This window comes from Salvelinus fontinalis, chromosome 17 (assembly GCF_029448725.1).
Source record: "Salvelinus fontinalis isolate EN_2023a chromosome 17, ASM2944872v1, whole genome shotgun sequence".
NCBI lineage: Eukaryota > Metazoa > Chordata > Actinopteri > Salmoniformes > Salmonidae > Salvelinus > Salvelinus fontinalis.
This window is the reverse complement of record NC_074681.1, coordinates 39109044-39126805: the sequence shown is the minus strand read 5'-3', so window position 1 is coordinate 39126805 and position 17762 is coordinate 39109044. Positions and strand designations below refer to the sequence as shown.

The following is a 17762-nucleotide window of genomic DNA, read 5'->3' as shown; positions in this document are numbered from 1 at the left end:
TATGGTCATTATTTTCTCAAAAGTGGAGTTACAAGTTTATCAACTTTCAAATAAGAATTACTTTCCCATCGTTCCTCAACTGTACTGTATGATATACCATTTTCTAGAGCCGAATCTCTGTTATCAAATTTTGCTACATAAGATCAAATTGAACCAGTCGGTAACATATGTGCACTTCAGGAGACAGTTGTATGATATTTTATGTTTAACACAACGCAATCACACAACCACGACTTGACACAGTCGTAGCTTCAGGTGTACTCTGGGAACTGTAGTCCTCTTAGTTCAGAAAATCACAAAGGTGTTTTTGATTTTGTTTCTTTTTTGTTGCTGTTGACGACTGATCTCAACAAATCAGAAAGACAACAGTTCATCAGACTTTGGTGTAGGGTACAGTACATTCTGACTTGGTTCCCCTTCCCGGTGGCTCAAGTTCGTTTTTTAGATCATAACACATTCCCTTAACCTGAAACTAAAGCATGTAGAACATGTAAATGTAATTCTCACTAAAGGATAAGACATTAAATAATACATTTTCTTTCATTCACCCCAACTGACATAAGTGTAACTCTTGCGATTGCTATATCAACAGAGTTGATTGGACTTTGTTTCAATAAAGCTCATGCAAATAAGAACAGTACACAGTAAAAAACAAAACACCATAAAAGCATTCATATTTCATCAATACTCTAGATATTGAGGGCAACTGTACATACTAGTGACAACTGCTAACCAGAAGAGTATTGTCCTCACTAAAGTACCTGTGAGAGGAAGCTACTAGACTATTGAGACGCAGCCCCAGTGTGTGTCCTCAAGGTGCGGTGTTGAATGTGCCCCCCAGGGATCGGGGGGATGCGAGGGGAGAGAAGTCCTTGAGGGCGAACATGATGACGTCGCGCCGTTTTTCGTAGTAACCGGAAGTATTCTGCAAGAAGTCGGCCATCGTGGCGGCGGAGATCCGGCTGCTGCCGTAAGTATGAGGCGTGTTCCGCCTTCAACTCCTCCTGTAACACCATGTATAACACACACACTCACAAGTCAGGTCATGTTGGAAACTTAGGGGTTAGTGGTTTGAGAGTAAGGGGCTAGGCCAGGGTGAGAGTAGTGGAGTAATGGTAGGGTATAGGGTAATAATAATCCAGGAAAGTGCATCCACATGTCCTCCTAAACACACCAAACGCCTCTTCTCAAACACTGGCTTATCATCCCTCACCTCAGACACAAGTACACCCAAACATGTAAATAGGGGAACACTCTTAATAGTGTGTGTGTGTGTGATGTCCTCTTACCCGTCAGGTAGGAAGTAGCAGTGCCAACACTGAGGGAGGTCTATTAACCTGAGCCACGGTGCACCCGGCTACAGCCCGTGACATGAACAAGAAAAAGTGGTGAGGGAGGAGCGCCCTTCTCAAGTCGAACAGTGATCTGCGCCGCTTGGTCAACAGTAGTAGGCTTGATCACCAACAACGATGAGACGGCCTATAGGGAGGAGGTGAGGGCACTCGGAGTGTGGTGTCAGGAAAACAACCTCTCACTCAATGTCAACAAATCAAAGGAGATGATTGTGGACTTCAGGAAACAGCAGAGGGAGCACCCCCCATCCACATCGATGGGACAGCAGTGGAGAAGGTGGAAAGTTCCTTGACGTACACATCACGGACAAATTGAAATGGAATGAAGAAGGCGCAACAGAGCCTCTTCAACCTCAGGAGGCTGAAGAAATTTGGCTTGTCACCTAAAACCCTCACAAACTTTTACAGATGCACAATTGAGAGCATCCTGTCGGGCTGTATCACCGCCTGGTACGGTAACTGCACCACCCACAACTGCAGGGTTCTACAGAGGGTGGTGCGGTCTGCACAACGCATCACCGGAGGAAAACTACCTGACCTCCAGGACACCTACAGCATCCAATGTCACAGGAACGCCAAAAAGATCATCAAGGACAACAACCACCCGAGCCACTGCCTGTTCAACCCGCTACCATCTAGAAGGCGAGGTGCATCAAAGCTGGGGCCGAGAGACAGAAGCTATTTTTCAATCTCAAGGCCATCAGACTGTTAAACAGCCATCACTAACACAGAGAGCCTGCTGCCTACATACAGATTTGAAATCATTGGCCACTCCAACAAATGCATCACTAGTCACTTTCTTAATGCCACTTTAATAATGATGTTTACATATCTTGCATTACTCATCCCATATGTATATACTGTATTTTTTTTTTATACCATCTATTGCATCTTGCCTATGCCGCTCAGTCATTGCTCATCCATATATTTATATGTACATATTCTTATTCCATCCTTTTAGTAGTTTTTGTGGGATTGTTAGATTACTTGTTGATATTGCTGCAATGTCGGAACTAGAAGCACAAGCATTTCGCTACACTCATAATAACATCTGCTAACCATGTGTATGTGACCAATAAAATTTGATTTGATTTGTCTACAAGGCAGCATAGTGCATCGTTCAGAAACATACATCGCTTTCCCATAAAATATGTCTTTGAATTTTCAAACTCGTTTTTCTTTGGGAAGGCAGATAAAGGGTTTTTATCAAAAGCAATCACTTTTGCATGTGAAAGCACAGAATCCTACTCATTACTCCATGTGCTTAACCTACGTCACTTTTGTTTTGAGCTGACTTCGATGTCGGCCAGAGCGGGGCACCTGGCTGATGCTCGGGAGGCAGCCCAGTTCCAAATTGAGTACAATCGACTTTCATCCTTTGCAAAACACCTTCACGGGCGCCCAGACGATATTAATCGACAACCTCACTGCCAAGTGGCTGGGATGTCCTCCACTGAGTCCACCGTCCTCTTCACCCCAAACACCTCCATTGTTCCCAGATACATAGACAGTTAGTCTGTTTGGAAAGAGAAACATAGAGTACATTCCTCTAAGTCCTGAATAATTTACTTGCAGACAACAACAAAAAATCTACTTTTTTCAGTGGTTGTGTCACGGTTGCGTGGTGGTGCTTAGCACCTACAAATGTCCCCTCCCCCATTAATCAAGATCCACGACCCCGCTCTAGCTTGCGCTGGAATGCATGTCCCCGCTCCTGCACATGCTGGGCTTGGGCTCAAAGGTTGGGCTCAGCTGGGCTCCAGTGCTAGCGTGCATGTAGTAATGGGATCCTGATACCGGAACTAGCAAGATGTCAGCCCCCAAGAATCGACGTAGGCGACCGTGAGTAGATTACGTTAAAAACAACGGTCGGGCCATCTTGAAGGCTATCTCTAGTTCTTATTATAGCTCAATGGTGTACCTGGGATGGCGTGCTTCCCGACTGGAAACCTGGCCCCTTGGGGTATCTGGTCAATACAATGGATCATCAGTGGTTAACGTCCAAAAGCGGAAGTTTCTTCACAGGCTCTCTTTCCAAAACGGGATCATCCGGTTGTTGGGGACTCGGCAGAGGCTACAGTAGCCTAAACAGAGGTGGCTCCCCAGGCCTCAGAGCCAGAAATGTACACTCAAAAAGTCATGGTTACTTTTGTCTCTCACAACAAAATTGCCCTCATTCATTCGTTCATACAGTCATTCACAGAAGAACAAAAACAACCATATAATGCAAACATTTGTTTTAATTCATGCCAGGAAAGGCACATTCATACACTCAATTGAACAGTTCGATATATCAGAATTTTATATGCATATACATTCAGGCAGTACATGATGTTCTGATGTCCATGAATAAATGCATCAATTACATTCAAACATTTTGAACCACAAATGATAGCACACTGGATAGGAACACTGACCGATTTGTATACATTTAGCGGAGGAAGCAACTGTGCGCGCCCTGCAGTCCATATTGCTGTTGGATCAATCTATACAGTGCAAAAACAGACATTGCATCAGAAGCACTTCATAGTAGTGGACAGTCCACATGAATTCATTTTCTTTTCAACAGCTGTGGCGAACTAGTTTGTTCCTCAACCTATTTGTTTCCATTACTTATTAGTACATTATCTTAGTCTACAGTTCATAACTCCTCTTTTCTCTGTTGAAATTGCATTATCATCCTGCCTCTTTTCTCAGAATAATGCATATGTAATAAACAGTGTGCAGCAGTCGAAAAGACCGAACCAGAAAAATGCCTTACTGTACTTCATACTTCTTAATCGCAGATTAATCACACATTCTCATTATGAGACACAAAAACATTCACAAATGAGCACCTGATAACGTTATGTCCTTTAGCTTATCATGGTTGACCTTTGACATTGCAAGCAGTAAGCACATACAGATTGACTGGAGGGCAGTGGAGGAAAATACTTTTCTACACTAGCTTGTAGACTGGAGAACAACATCATTCTAAATGGTGTTACATCAAATTCTGAGGTAAAACGAGTTGAACTTGCACGATTGGACATTTAATAACTGGCATCACTATTATTAAATAAATGACTACTTATCACTACAGCTTTGGTCCAACTTCTCTGTCCATAATGCCCCTTAGACTATACTCTCAGAGGACACGGGAGGTTTTTGGATTTCTCGACTGTCAAAGTATGTTGTCAAGAAATTCCTCGAAATATCTTAAAAAGCCCATTCATGAAACAACTTCAAATGGTCCAGTTAGGTTAGATAATGCATACGCAAGTGTAGACACATACAGTAAGCATAGGTTTCTAAATACACAACATTGGACAACACACGCAAAATGTTCTTAAGGCAAAACACTCCATGTTGTGCATAGATGAATCATTAGGTTTCAAAAGCAAACCGATACCCTAAACTTCAAGCGTGAGTTAATGCACAGTGTACAGCAAAGTTGACAGATGCTGACTGTAACTGACAGATACGTAGTTTGCACAAGGATATGTTTTAACAGCTTTCCTTTGGCGTGATGATATTTGATGAGGCTGTTGAAATTGTATGGTGAATTTGTTTAGGTGTGTGGTGTGCTGTATGTCTTTATTATGCCTGCAACATACTTTATGTAATTACTTATTGCATGTTTATTTGCCATAACAATTTCCAATCCATTCACCACTACGTCCATCCAGTCAACACTCGAGTCTATAACCTGCTTAATAGGGGATGATTATTGAGGATGACCTCGTGCAAACTGGCTGATCTTACTCCCATAACACACCACAGTCACCCATTGGCTAGCATTATCTGGATTGTTTCTCAGTTATCCTATTGAGTTAATGGTTCCCTTGAAGAGAATCCATAATATGGACCCAGTCTTATAAGATCCTTAACTTTAAACTGATGACAGGAGGACACCAATCAGCAGTGATATATTATTCACAAGATAATGGACGATAGATAGTAAGGCAATCCACAGACCATTTAATAGTCATGCCCTCCTCCCTTTGGTTGACAATGGCCCACTCACCAACCCAAGTTTGGTACTTCAGAGCATTACGAATGGATATTGTGTTTTAAAAACATCCTCTGGACCCAAGGTCTATCTGATTACAAACACCACATTACAAACAGCACAGACAGCTGTCAAAGGGGAAACAGAAACACCCATCTCTGTCGTTGTATTAGATTCCGCCTCTCTTCTTTCCATAATTTCCTGTCTTCTTTCGACAGTGCTAAGTCCCATTCAAATGCCACTCTAGCTTGGCGCACCAGTTGCATCCCCTCCTCTTCAACAACCAACTCTGGCCCGGTTAATAACAGCTCTCAGCCTGCGAGCAGCCCTAAGACCACATGCCACCTGCCAAAGACAGGCCCTTGGATTGGGTTTGCTCATGTAAAATGAAACTCCTTACTGGTTATTTGTCCATGGGCTTGTTTGGTTTTGGTGTCTGGACGACAACGCCATTGACCGTAACAGTCTTGTCAGGATCAGTCTTAACTGTGTCCTTTTTGGACATGTCGGGCTCCCATAGGAAAAACTCGTGCAGGAGGGTGTTGACTGTGTCAGGGCACTCCATCATCACCATGTGACTGCCCTCCTCAATGACTTTCAGGAATGCAAACAGAAGGATCTGAAATAAAAAGGATAATAGTTACAATCAAGATACAAAACAGTGGTACAGATTACGTTGACCATATTCAATCTAATATTAGTCATTGAAGATGACAGGCTTGTGACATGATAGGAACTGTTCATAATTCACATCATAAAATATAAATTTATATAATTTATCTTTCGTTCATGAGTAGTAGAGCATCTGAACCAAATTCACATGGATTGGTTTTCATTCATTTGTGTCTCCTTACCTCTGCCATGCGTTGGTCCTCATCCATAGGCACAAACTTGTCGTACATGCCGTGCACCAACAGGATGGGCACAGTAAGCTCAGCATGGTACACCTCATCCCCCTCAGGCCAATACTGCCCGCTCATCATGGCTCGCAGCACAAATGGATTCACATTGAAGGCATTGCCCTGCTTCAGCAGCTGCTTCTCTTTGGCTCCCTGATGGGCAAACCCAGCCCTGAACATGTTGGAAAAAGAGGTCAGACTCGTAGGCCAATGATATATACAGTGGGGCAAAAAAGTATTTAGTCAGCCACCAATTGTGCAAGTTCTCCCACTTAAAAAGATGAGATAGGCCTGTAATTTTCATCATAGGTACATTTCAACTATGACAGACAAAATGAGAAAAAAAATCCAGAAAATCACATTGTAGGATTTTTTATGAATTTATTTGCAAATTATGGTGGAAAATAAGTATTTGGTCACCTACAAACAAGCAAGATTTCTGGCTCTCACAGACCTGTAACTTCTTCTTTATGAGGCTCCTCTGTCCTCCACTGGTTACCTTTATTAATGGCACCTGTTTGAACTTGTTATAAGTATAAAAGACACCTGTCCACAACCTCAAACAGTCACACTCCAAACTCCACTATGGCCAAGACAAAAGAGCTGTCAAAGGACACCAGAAACAAAATTGTAGACCTGTACCAGGCTGGGAAGACTGAATCTGCAATAGGTAAGCAGCTTGGTTTGAAGGAATCAACTGTGGGAGCAATTATTAGGAAATGGAAGACATACAAGACCACTGATAATCTCCCTCGATCTGGGGCTCCACGCAAGATCTCACCCCGTGGGGTCAAAATGATCACAAGAACGGTGAGCAAAATCCCAGAACCACACGGGGGGACCTAGTGAATGACCTGCAGAGAGCTGAGACCAAAGTAACAAAGCCTACCATCAGTAACACACTACGCCGCCAGGGACTCAAATCCTGCAGTGCCAGACGTGTCCCCCTGCTTAAGCCAGTACATGTCCAAGCCCGTCTGAAGTTTGCTAGAGAGCATTTGGATGATCCAGAAGAAGATTGGGAGAATGTCATATGGTCAGATGAAACCAAAATATAACTTTTTGGTAAAAACTCAACTCGTCGTGTTTGGAGGACAAAGAATGCTGAGTTGCATCCAAAGAACACCATACCTACTGTGAAGCATGGGGGTGGAAACATCATGCTTTGGGGGTGTTTTTCTGCAAAGGGACCAGGACGACTGATGAGTGTAAAGGAAAGAATGAATGGGGCCATGTATCGTGAGATTGAGTGAAAACCTCCTTCCATCAGCAAGGGCATTGAAGATGAAACGTGGCTGGGTCTTTCAGCATGACAATTATCCCAAACACACCGCCCGGGCAACGAAGGAGTGGCTTCGGAAGAAGCATTTCAAGGTCCTGGAGTGGCCTAGCCAGTCTCCAGATCTCAACCCCATAGAAAATCTTTGGAGGGAGTTGAAAGTCTGTGTTGCCCAGCAACAGCCCCAAAACATCACTGCTCTAGAGGAGATCTGCATGGAGGAATGGGCCAAAATACCAGCAAAAGTGTGTGAAAACCTTGTGAAGACAGAAAACGTTTGACCTCTGTCATTGCCAACAAAGAGTATATAACAAAGTATTGAGATAAACTTTTGTTATTGACCAAATACTTATTTTCCACCATAATTTGCAAATAAATTCATTAAAAATCCTACAATGTGATTTTGTGGATTTTTTTTTCTCATTTTGTCTGTCATAGTTTAAGTGTACCTATGATGACAATTACAGGCCTCTCTCATCTTTTTAAGTGGGAGAACTTGCACAATTGGTGGCTGACTAAATACTTTTTGCCCGACTGTATATATATTTTTTGTATACCTTTATTTTTCCAGGTAAATTGACTGAGAACACGTTCTCATTTATAGCAACTACCTGGGGAATAGTTACAGGGGAGAGTAGGGGGGATGAATGAGCCAGTTGGAAGCCATCCGTATTATCTGATATTCGAAATTCTGTGTAAATTCCCCTTACTTTGTGTATGCAGTAGTAGTTAAGCATTGACAGTGTACATCAGGGGTCCCCAATTACATTCAGCCGTGGGACGATTTTACCTTGGAGGGTCAGGGAGCCAGAACATAGTTATAAATAACTTGTGTACTACAAAAAAGGTACCGCAAGAACCCCAAACAGATATATTATTCGACAAAAACAGAATAATTTCAAATCTTGATTACATGGGGATACGATCACATATGCGCCTCTATTTATGCGCAGGAAAACTTGGGAACAGATTCCCTAAATTAAAATAATTTTGAGCTGATTTCCTGGGGCCTCATGTATAACCTTTGCGTAAATATCTGCATGCGAAATTTCAGAAAAATTATGAGATTTATCAACTTGGCGCAAACTAGACGTCGACCGATTATGATTTTTCAACGCCGATACTGATACCGATTTATTGGAGGACCCAAAAAAGCCGATACCGATTAACCGGCCGATTATTTTGAGAGAAAAATATATTTGTAATAATGACAATTACAACAATACTGAATGAACAATGACTACTTTTATTTTAACTTAATATAGTACATAAATAAAATCAATTTAGTCTCAAATAAATAATGAAACATTTTCAATTTGATTTCAATAATGAAAAAACACAGTGTTGGAGAAGAAAGTAAAAGTGCAATATGTGCCATGTAAAAAAGCTAACGTTTAAGTTCCTTGCTCAGAACATGAGAACATATGAAAGCTGGTGGTTCCTTTTAACATGAGTCTTCAATATTCCCAGTTAAGAAGTTTTAGGTTGTAGGTATTATAGGAATTATAGGACTATTTCTCACTATACCATTTGTATTTCATATACCTTTGACTATTGTATGTTCTTATAGGCACTTTAGTATTGCCAGCCTAATCTCGGGAGTTGATAGGCTTGAAGTCATAAACAGCACTGTGCTTCAAGCATTGCTAAGAGCTGCTGGCAAACACAGTAAAGTGCTGTTTGAATGAATGCTTACAAGCCTGCTGATGCCTACCACCGTTCAGTCAGACTGCGCTATTAAATATCAGATCATATACTTAATTCGAATATAATAAACACACAGACATACGAGCCTTTGGTCATTAATATGGTCAAATCCGGAGACTATCATTTCGAAAACAAAACGTTTATTCTTTCAGTGAAATACGGAACCCGTTCCAGATTTTATCGAATGGGTGGCAACCCTAAGTCTAAATATTGCTGTTACATTGCACAACCTTCAATGTTATGTCATAATTATGTAAAATTCTGGCAAATTAATTACGGTCTTTGTTAGGAAGAAATGGTCTTCACACAGTTTGCAACGAGCCAGGCGGCCCAAACTGCTGCATATACCTTGACTCTGCTTGCACTGAATGCAAGAGTAGTGACACAATTTCCCTAGTTAATATTGCCTGCTAACATACATTTCTTTTAACTACATATGCAGGTTTACATTTTTTTTTACTTGTGTATTGATTTTAAGAAAGGCATTAATGGTTATGGTTAGGTACATTTGTGCAACAATTGTGCTTTTTTCGCGAATGCGCTTTTCTTAAATTATCACCCGTTTGGCGAAGTTGAAGTAGGCTGTAATTCCATGATAAATAAACAGCAACCGCATCGATTACATGCAACGCAGAACAAGCTAGTTAACCTAGTAATATCATCAACCATGTGAGCACATTTTCACGTGAACTTTTGTGTGAACTGGCGCACAAATGTTTTGCAGTCTATTTGGGGGGGGGGGACACAAATACAATTCCTTGTGGGCAACCGACTAGTCGGGAACCCTAGTGTACAGTATACTTTTTGTATGAAGAGTTTCTTGGTTTTGTTTTGTCTACAGCGATAGATTGGTGTACTCTTTGTTTAGCGATGTGGTGTTATTTTGTCTACAAAATGTTGTTTTGTCTAGCAATGGGTTGTTGTTTTGTCTGCACTGCAATATTGTTTTGTCTACAAAGAGAAGGGATGATTTACTTACTTGAGAAAGCTCCAGGCCAGACAGGGGGAGAGGCAGTGCAGCACACAGGAAGGCAGCTGGAAGATGGAACAGAGGCTGGGCTCCAGAGCTGTGGGCCCCCCTCCATTGATCATCACCACCTTGTGAACCTGGTCTGGATACTCATGTGCCAGGAAGGTACAGAACGATACCCTGAAAAGGGATATAATCAAACAAGTGAAAATAACGTCTTGGGAACCTGCTCTCTGATTGGTCCATTCATCATCACATTGTCATAACCCTGCTGTCTGATTGGTCCATTCATCATGACATCATCATAACCCTGCTCTCTAATGTGTCCTTCATCATGACATCGAATAACCTGCTCTCTGACTGGTCGCTTCATCATGACTTCATCATAACACAGCTCTCTGATTGGTCCATCATGCCATCGTCATAACCCTGCTCTCTGATTGGTTCTTCTTCTTCAGACATAGTCAGGACCAGTTTATGGTGTGTTTCAGGGCATGTTCAAATACTGTAATTCCTTTACTATCATGATATTCCTTATGTTAATTGACCTAAGGCATAAGATGATACTTGACCATTCGTTTTAACAGAGAAGCAAGCATACTGACCCATAGGAGTGCCCGACTAGGATGTTGCGTTTACGGGCGTATTTCTTGAAGATGGCACGCATGTCCTCTGCCAGGGCAAAGAAGGTGTAGGCCGCCGTGATGTGGGGTGCTGTGCTGGCTCCGTGGCCCGCCAGGTCAGGGGCGATGACCTCATACCCCAGCCGCGAGAAGAAGTCCAGCTGGCTGCCCCAGATGTCCAGCGAGCCGCCTACACCATGTACGAAAAAGAGCGCCACATCCGAGTGCGTCCCCTTGCAGCTGGAGATCTCCCTCTCCGAGTCAATCAACAATGTGCGCTTAGGCTTGCGATGGCGCCAGCGAGGAGGCGCCGCGGGTTTCTGATCCCCGACCGTGGGTAGGGGAGGCGTGGGTTTGGGTTCGGGGGAGGTGGGCACTTCCTTATAGTCGGCCAGTTCCACCTCCACGGTGCTACAGGGCTCTAGGTCTCCATCCTGGCACTGGAGGATCTGCGAGTGCAGCACGTCACCCAGGTTCTCAATGACTAGCTGGCCGTTGCGGTAGACAGTGATCTTGCGCTTGCAGTGCACACTGCTGCTGTTGTTGCTTCCACTGCCCTTCTCCTGCTCTGGCTCCTTTACCTGGTCCTCCTCCGTTACCACCGATGACTGGCGCTCAGGGATGATGTGGCGAACCCTTAGGACTCTCCCGGGCTTCACCTCCACAAACTCAAAGGTGTCAGCTGGCTCGGAGGACTCGACGGGCATCACTAGACTGGCAGCTTTCCCAGTCAGACAGCACAGGATCCCGTCTGTAATGCTGGTCAGCATGGTGCCTGCCTGCAGAGACACATACCCATGAGGAATGTCAATGAGCAATCTTAACAAAACCAACACAACTTGATTGATTATGCTTGAAAAAAGAACAAAATGTTCAATTGGATGGGTAAGTACTGTGGTAAGAACATGAGGTAAGTATTTTGTATGCATAATATTGTGAATAACATTAGTTATTTCATGTAATTAAAATATAACACAGTCCCCATTTTGGTCTGAGACAAAGTCTTAGGTTGGAACTTACAACAAACATAATATAAGAACAAAACAGTAAAAAGTGCCCCAGGAGGGGTGCTGTGAGTTTCCATTATTGTTCTGACCGTACACATGTTCTCCCCATACATCACAACACATAATAGGAACGATCTGGTAGGCTTAACAGACAACAAAGATCAACAGACATCTTTGAACTAAGAGATACCACTGGCTCTCACAACAATTCACCACACGAAAAAAACGACAAAACAGTCGTTTGAACCTGGCATTTGCTCCATGATAAACAAGCTAGGGTTTCTCAATAATGAAGCTTTCAATTAAAAAACTCACCAGCATAAATGGCCAGTTTAACATTGGGTTCAAAGTCAGTCCATAGACAACAGTAACACAATACATGCGTTGAAATGAGTTTCAGTATGAAGAAGGAGAATCAATTGACATACTGACCTAGTCAAAAAACTAAGAATGGTCACGGCTCTTCCAAAATTGCCGCTGGTCCCTAGAGTACAAATAGAATGTCAGCAATGGCACAGCGGGGTTCATGCCAACTGCTCACTCCATGTACTACATGTGCCAACGGAGTTTGGTTATTAGTACACCACCAGACGAGGGTCTTTCCCAGGATGGTTATGTCCAGTCATGTCTCAAGAGGTTTTTGGCAGTCTGGTAAATTGAGAATTTCATGTCACACGGTTTAAATATAGACACACAGATTATCAAGGGGAAGCAGAACAGAAGTGTCATATCTACAGTATGTGTTGGAACTTAGATAAAGGCTTCATGGTTTCCTATGTTACTGTGTCTCCGCTAACTTAACAGAATATAAACTGCTGGTTGTGTTCTATTATTAAATTATCTTATGTAAAGTTGGAGTATATGATCTACCTATGCTCACAGATTATGATCCATAAAACGCTAGACATCTGATTGAATTGCATTTCTAGTCAACAACGTTCACCGATATTATTAGATCATGCTCATAGCTACAGTCGGTGAGGTCTGGGGAAAACTGCGGCAGCCATTTTCAATCCTCAGAAAAGTGTTGCCTACACAGAAGGGAGGCTTTTCTAATGATGAGTTTGTGGAAACCCTTCGTATAAAAGCTGACCTGACACACTGGCTTTAATCAACACATATATTTATCTCCTGGTATTCACTCTAAGGTCCCACCATTGCCTTATATACATGTCTCTCTCTCTCACACACACGCACGCACGCACGCACGCACGCACGCACACACACACACACACACACACACACACACACACACACACACACACACACACACACACACACAAACAAATAATGGCAGAGCTCTGATTAATGTCCACCCCTCTCTCACTCACCCACCTCCAATCACCTTCACCCCCGGATTCATATTCTAGATTGATACATTATTTATTCACAGTGAGGGGAGATGTCTAAATTCAATCAAATAACATTTTATTTTATACCACATACACATGGTTAGCAGATGTTATTGTGAGTGTAGCAAAATGCTTATGCTTCTAGATCCGACAGTGCAGCAGTATCTAACAGGTGATATCTAACAATTCCACAACAAAACCTAATATATACAATTCCAAACCTAATGAATACAAATTCCACAACTAAACCTAATACACACAATCTAGTAAAGGAATGGATGAGAACATATAAGTATAAAATATATGTCTCGTCGTTGTTGGTAATCAAGCCTACCACTGTAGTGTCGTCTGCAAACTTGATGATTGAGTTGGAGGTGTGCATGGCCACGCAGTTGTGGGTGAACAGGGAGTACAGGAGAGGGCTGAGAACGCACCCTTGTGGGGCCCCAGTGTTGAGGATCAGCGGAGTGGAGATGTTGTTTCCTACCTTCACCACCTGGGGGTGGCCCGTCAGGAAGTCCAGGACCCAGTTGCACAGGGCACGGTCGAGACCCAGGGTCTCAAGCTTAATGATGAGCTTGGAGGGTACTATGTTGTTGAATGCTGAGCTGTAGTCAATGAACAGCATCTTACATAGGTATTCCTCTTGTCCAGATAGGATAGGGCAGTGTGCAGTGTGATGGCGATTGCATTGTCTGTGGACCTATTGGGGCGGTAAGTAAATTGGAGTGGGTCTAGGGTGAAAGGTAGGGTGGAGGTGATATGATCCTTGACTAGTAATTTAGTTGGGAACAGGGACTTTCTTGGGAACAGGAACAATGGTGGCCATCTTGAAGCATGTGGGGACAGCAGACTGGGATAGGGATTGATTGAATATGTCCGTAAACATACCAGCCAGCTGGTATGCGCATGCTCTGAGGAGGCAGAAAGGGATGCCGTCTTGGTCGGCAGTCTTGTTAACATGTTTAAATGTTTTACTCATGCCGGCCACGGAGAAGGAGAGCCCACAGTCTTTGGTAGCGGGCCGTGTCGGTGGCACTGTATTGTCCTCAAAGCGCGCAAAGAAGTTGTTTAATTTGTCTGAGAGCAAGACGTCGATGTCTGCGACGGAGCTGGCTTTCTTTTTGTAATCCGTGATTGTCTGTAGACCCTGCCACATACGTCTCGTGTTTGAGCCGTTGAATTGCGACTCCACTTTGTCCCTATACTGACGCTTGGCTTGTTTGATTGCCTTACGGAGGGAAAACTACACTGTTTCTATTCGGCCATGTTTCCAGTCGCCTTGTCATGGTTAAATGCGGTGGTGCGTGCTTTCAGTGCGAATGCTGCCATCAGTCCACGGTTTCTGGTTAAGGAAGGTTTTAATAGTCACAGTGGGTACAACATCTCCTATACACCTCCTTATAAACTCACTCCCGAGTCAGCATATACGTCAATGTTATTGTCTGAGGCTACCCGGAACATTTCCCAGTCCACGTGATCGAAGCAATCTTGAAGAGTGGAATCCGATTGACCCTCGTTGCGGGCCCCGGACTGGGGACCCTCGTTGCGGGCCCCGGACTGGGGACCGTAGCTGGAGGCTCCGGAATGGAGACCGTCGCTGGAGACTCCGGACCGGAGAACGTCGCTGGAGGCTCCGGACTGGGGACCGTCGCTGGAGGCTCCGGACTGGAGGCCGTCGTTGGAGGCTTCGTGCCACGACTCATGACTTTCATATCTTAGACCACCTTTTGCAAAACTTTAAATACAAATTCCTAAATGTTTGTTCACAGAATATTAACACATTGTTTCATCATAAGAGAAATATGTGCAATATGGTGTTTACCGATCCGGCAATAAGTAAAAGCTACTGCACAAAATTCTAAATCACCTCATCAGTGTCATACCATGTACAATATAGGAAAATGGGGAATGTCAAGTTATTATAATTTTACAATATTGTGTACAAATAGAGATGCAGAAAATGAAGTTAGGTTACTTCTAAGTAACTTTGGGTTACTACTAAGTCATCTGCATCATCTCCAACATCAACTTACATTATAGAGCTTTGCTTAGTGGATTAAGGCCTATACATTCATATCAGTTGTTTTTCTCCATTGTATTCATATTTCCCTATTTCTATTGTGGATTGTGTTTCTGTGCGCCAATGGAAAGTCTACAAAACTATGAGCAAACCAGCCTATGTAATGAATACATGGAATTGGATTGTGATGATACCGATAAATGAATCCTGCACACAATGTGTTTGTTTTTCGTTTTCTATCAGGAATAATATTTGATTTGATGTGTATGGAAAGGTTTGGTGAAATATGTATGAAAGGAGAGTAATTATTGCCCATGATGCTGCACCTTTGGATAGATGTACATTGATCATCATGAATTAGTGAATGCAAAACATGTTTTATTGCTCTACTTGGATTTTTAAAAGACAGGCTGACTTTCTGTTTTGTCTGCTTGGACTCAAGAAATAAGTATGGTTGCGTTAATCTTTTGATGAATGTATTTGCAATTTTAACGGTATAATATAGTGTTGATGAACGCATTTATGTTTTGAGAGAGCAACTACATTTTGAAAAAACGCATTTGTTGTTTTGCAAAAGGCCACAGAGCTCAGTGTCTTGTGCACTTTGTTTAGAAAATCGACACCATTGTTCCAGAAAATGCTTGTACGCAATCGAGAAAAACAATGAAAATTAGGTGCACAGGCAAGTGAGCAAAGGAAAGTTAATGAAGTTCATTTTAACACACATATGGGAAATCGGAAAGCAGGTCATGGTAATGGGGAGAGAGGAGGGGGCATTGATCCTGGTAAATGATGCCTCTGCATGAGGTGCAGCTTAATGCTGACTGTTTCTATGCATCCACACACACAGGGGAGCTCATTAACATATTGAAATGGCACACAGGGATCAATGTCTGGCTGAGAGGGGTAGAGGCAAGGAGAGAAGGTAAAAGGGAGGGAGGGGGGAAAGAGAGCGAGAGAGAGATAATTTATTGAGAGTGTTGTGAAGGTCGGTGCATCCTGTACTATCCTGTTTCATGAGCCAAGTGAATTTTGTGATTTCCCTTCCTTGGCGGATCAAAATGGTGGGGGTCTAGGAGCAGTGAGCGCGTCGTTAATCATACGTTCAAATGCTACCATCACAACATTCATTAGACACAGCTGGCCTCTAAATCATTGCAATACGTTTAGGAGTCAGGATACTGGATAATATGTGTTGTAAGCACTATGAAAGCCCAGACATGACCTACAGGCATACATGTCTATACACATATACTGTATGTATCTCATGTAATAACTGATATCATATTGAGGTTATCATCATCTAATCATATCAGGTTTGATATAAGCCTGAAAAGAAAGTATGTTGGAGGTGGACTTTCCTCCAGGGGATATGATGGCCACTCTTGCAATGAACCAGCGCATGACTGCTAAACTGCGAGGAGACTTGCACTACCCTCCAAGATCACTACATTACTCCACAACCAGAGATTAAAATGCAAAAGGCCATCCGACTCAACGTTCCTTGCCATTTAAATCCCACTGTCATATTAAGGTTGAATATGAAAGTGAAACTTGAATATGATTGAGTTTTCCAGTGGACTGCCCTAAATTCTCTCAACCATGTTATTCAGCCATTTTACTATTTGATCTGCAATGCAGAATTAGGTTGATTATCCAAGCGTCATGTTTAACACACATTTGGTAAACTATGTGATCTTTTTTTCCACCCACACAGTACATAAATACATTCTGATGCATATATGTACAGTATTCAAAATACAAATGTGTAATTCATAACTAGTTGAATTATGTTGGTACTAGGGCATAACACTACCTGTAAACATCAGAAATTACATAATGTCCCATTAGGAGCAGACAAATGAAGTCTTAGCCAAATGAGCATGCATACATTATTTTGTCAAACCTGTTATGAAAGATTTAACCATTTGCAAACTGGACTGGACACTACTGTTGCCTATGGGAAGTGATATATATTTATATATATCAACAACATAAATCAATATTGAGTGGGTGTGTTGCACAATGTATGTCACAATGCCAACGCATTATGATTGACATCTATTAATCTGAATTGCCATTATGAAATCTCAAATATTCTGTTTTAGGTATGGTATCAACATAAAACCCTATACCCAGTAATTGCCATACAACGTTTGCTGATGCATATGCCTATTTTCTAACCAAATCCTTACCTTACTGATGATTAAGGATGAGAAATAGGATGCTCCTCTTCCATAAGACGCTAGTCAATAGGTTGATAATAATTAACTGCAGTTGAAAATCTGTTGCATTGGTATAATTCAAAAGCAATCTGCAATATGATAATTGGGCATCTGCAGATGGTTTACATTTTACTAATCAACAAATATAATAAGGCTTTAAATCTAAGTAATGCACACTAGGTAGGTGTGCCAATTTACATTTTAAAATGCCCATGCTGATGACAGATTCTTTTGATCAGCATCGTTCGGCGTTGCGCAGATTGGCGAGATTCTACCAACCCTTTTGGTCTTGTTGTATTCTGGTTGTACTCAGCATCTACGGAATTTTCCTGTC

At 42.4% G+C, this 17762-nt stretch overlaps 1 protein-coding gene across 2 annotated transcripts; it reads right to left on the bottom strand.

Moving 5' to 3' along the window:
• Positions 1-3574: 3574 nt before the first annotated feature.
• On the bottom strand, positions 3575-17762 carry LOC129814335 (protein ABHD8-like). Of its 2 annotated transcripts, XM_055867409.1 has the most exons (6): positions 17399-17762; positions 12261-12312; positions 10804-11600; positions 10208-10378; positions 6198-6414; positions 3575-5962 (listed from the first exon to the last, which is right to left on the bottom strand). In XM_055867409.1, the coding sequence occupies exons 3-6, from the start codon at positions 11589-11591 to the stop codon at positions 5747-5749; spliced, it is 1392 nt and encodes a 463-aa protein (XP_055723384.1). In that variant the 5' UTR covers positions 11592-11600; positions 12261-12312; positions 17399-17762; the 3' UTR covers positions 3575-5746. The 2 variants fall into 2 exon arrangements, with proteins under 2 accessions (XP_055723384.1, XP_055723383.1); XM_055867408.1 differs by lacking the exon at positions 12261-12312.

What these genes read in the sequence shown, in the direction of transcription:
- LOC129814335 (XM_055867409.1), bottom strand. Translation starts at nt 11,591, where the DNA reads ATGCTGACCAGCATTACAGACGGGATCCTGTGCTGTCTGACTGGGAAA. An exon ending in CTGGCCTGGAGCTTTCTCAA is followed by an intron (nt 6,415 to 10,207) that starts GTAAGTAAATCA and finishes CAACATGTTCAG; the next exon opens with GGCTGGGTTTGCCCATCAGG. An exon ending in AGGACCAACGCATGGCAGAG is followed by an intron (nt 5,963 to 6,197) that starts GTAAGGAGACAC and finishes TTTTTATTTCAG; the next exon opens with ATCCTTCTGTTTGCATTCCT.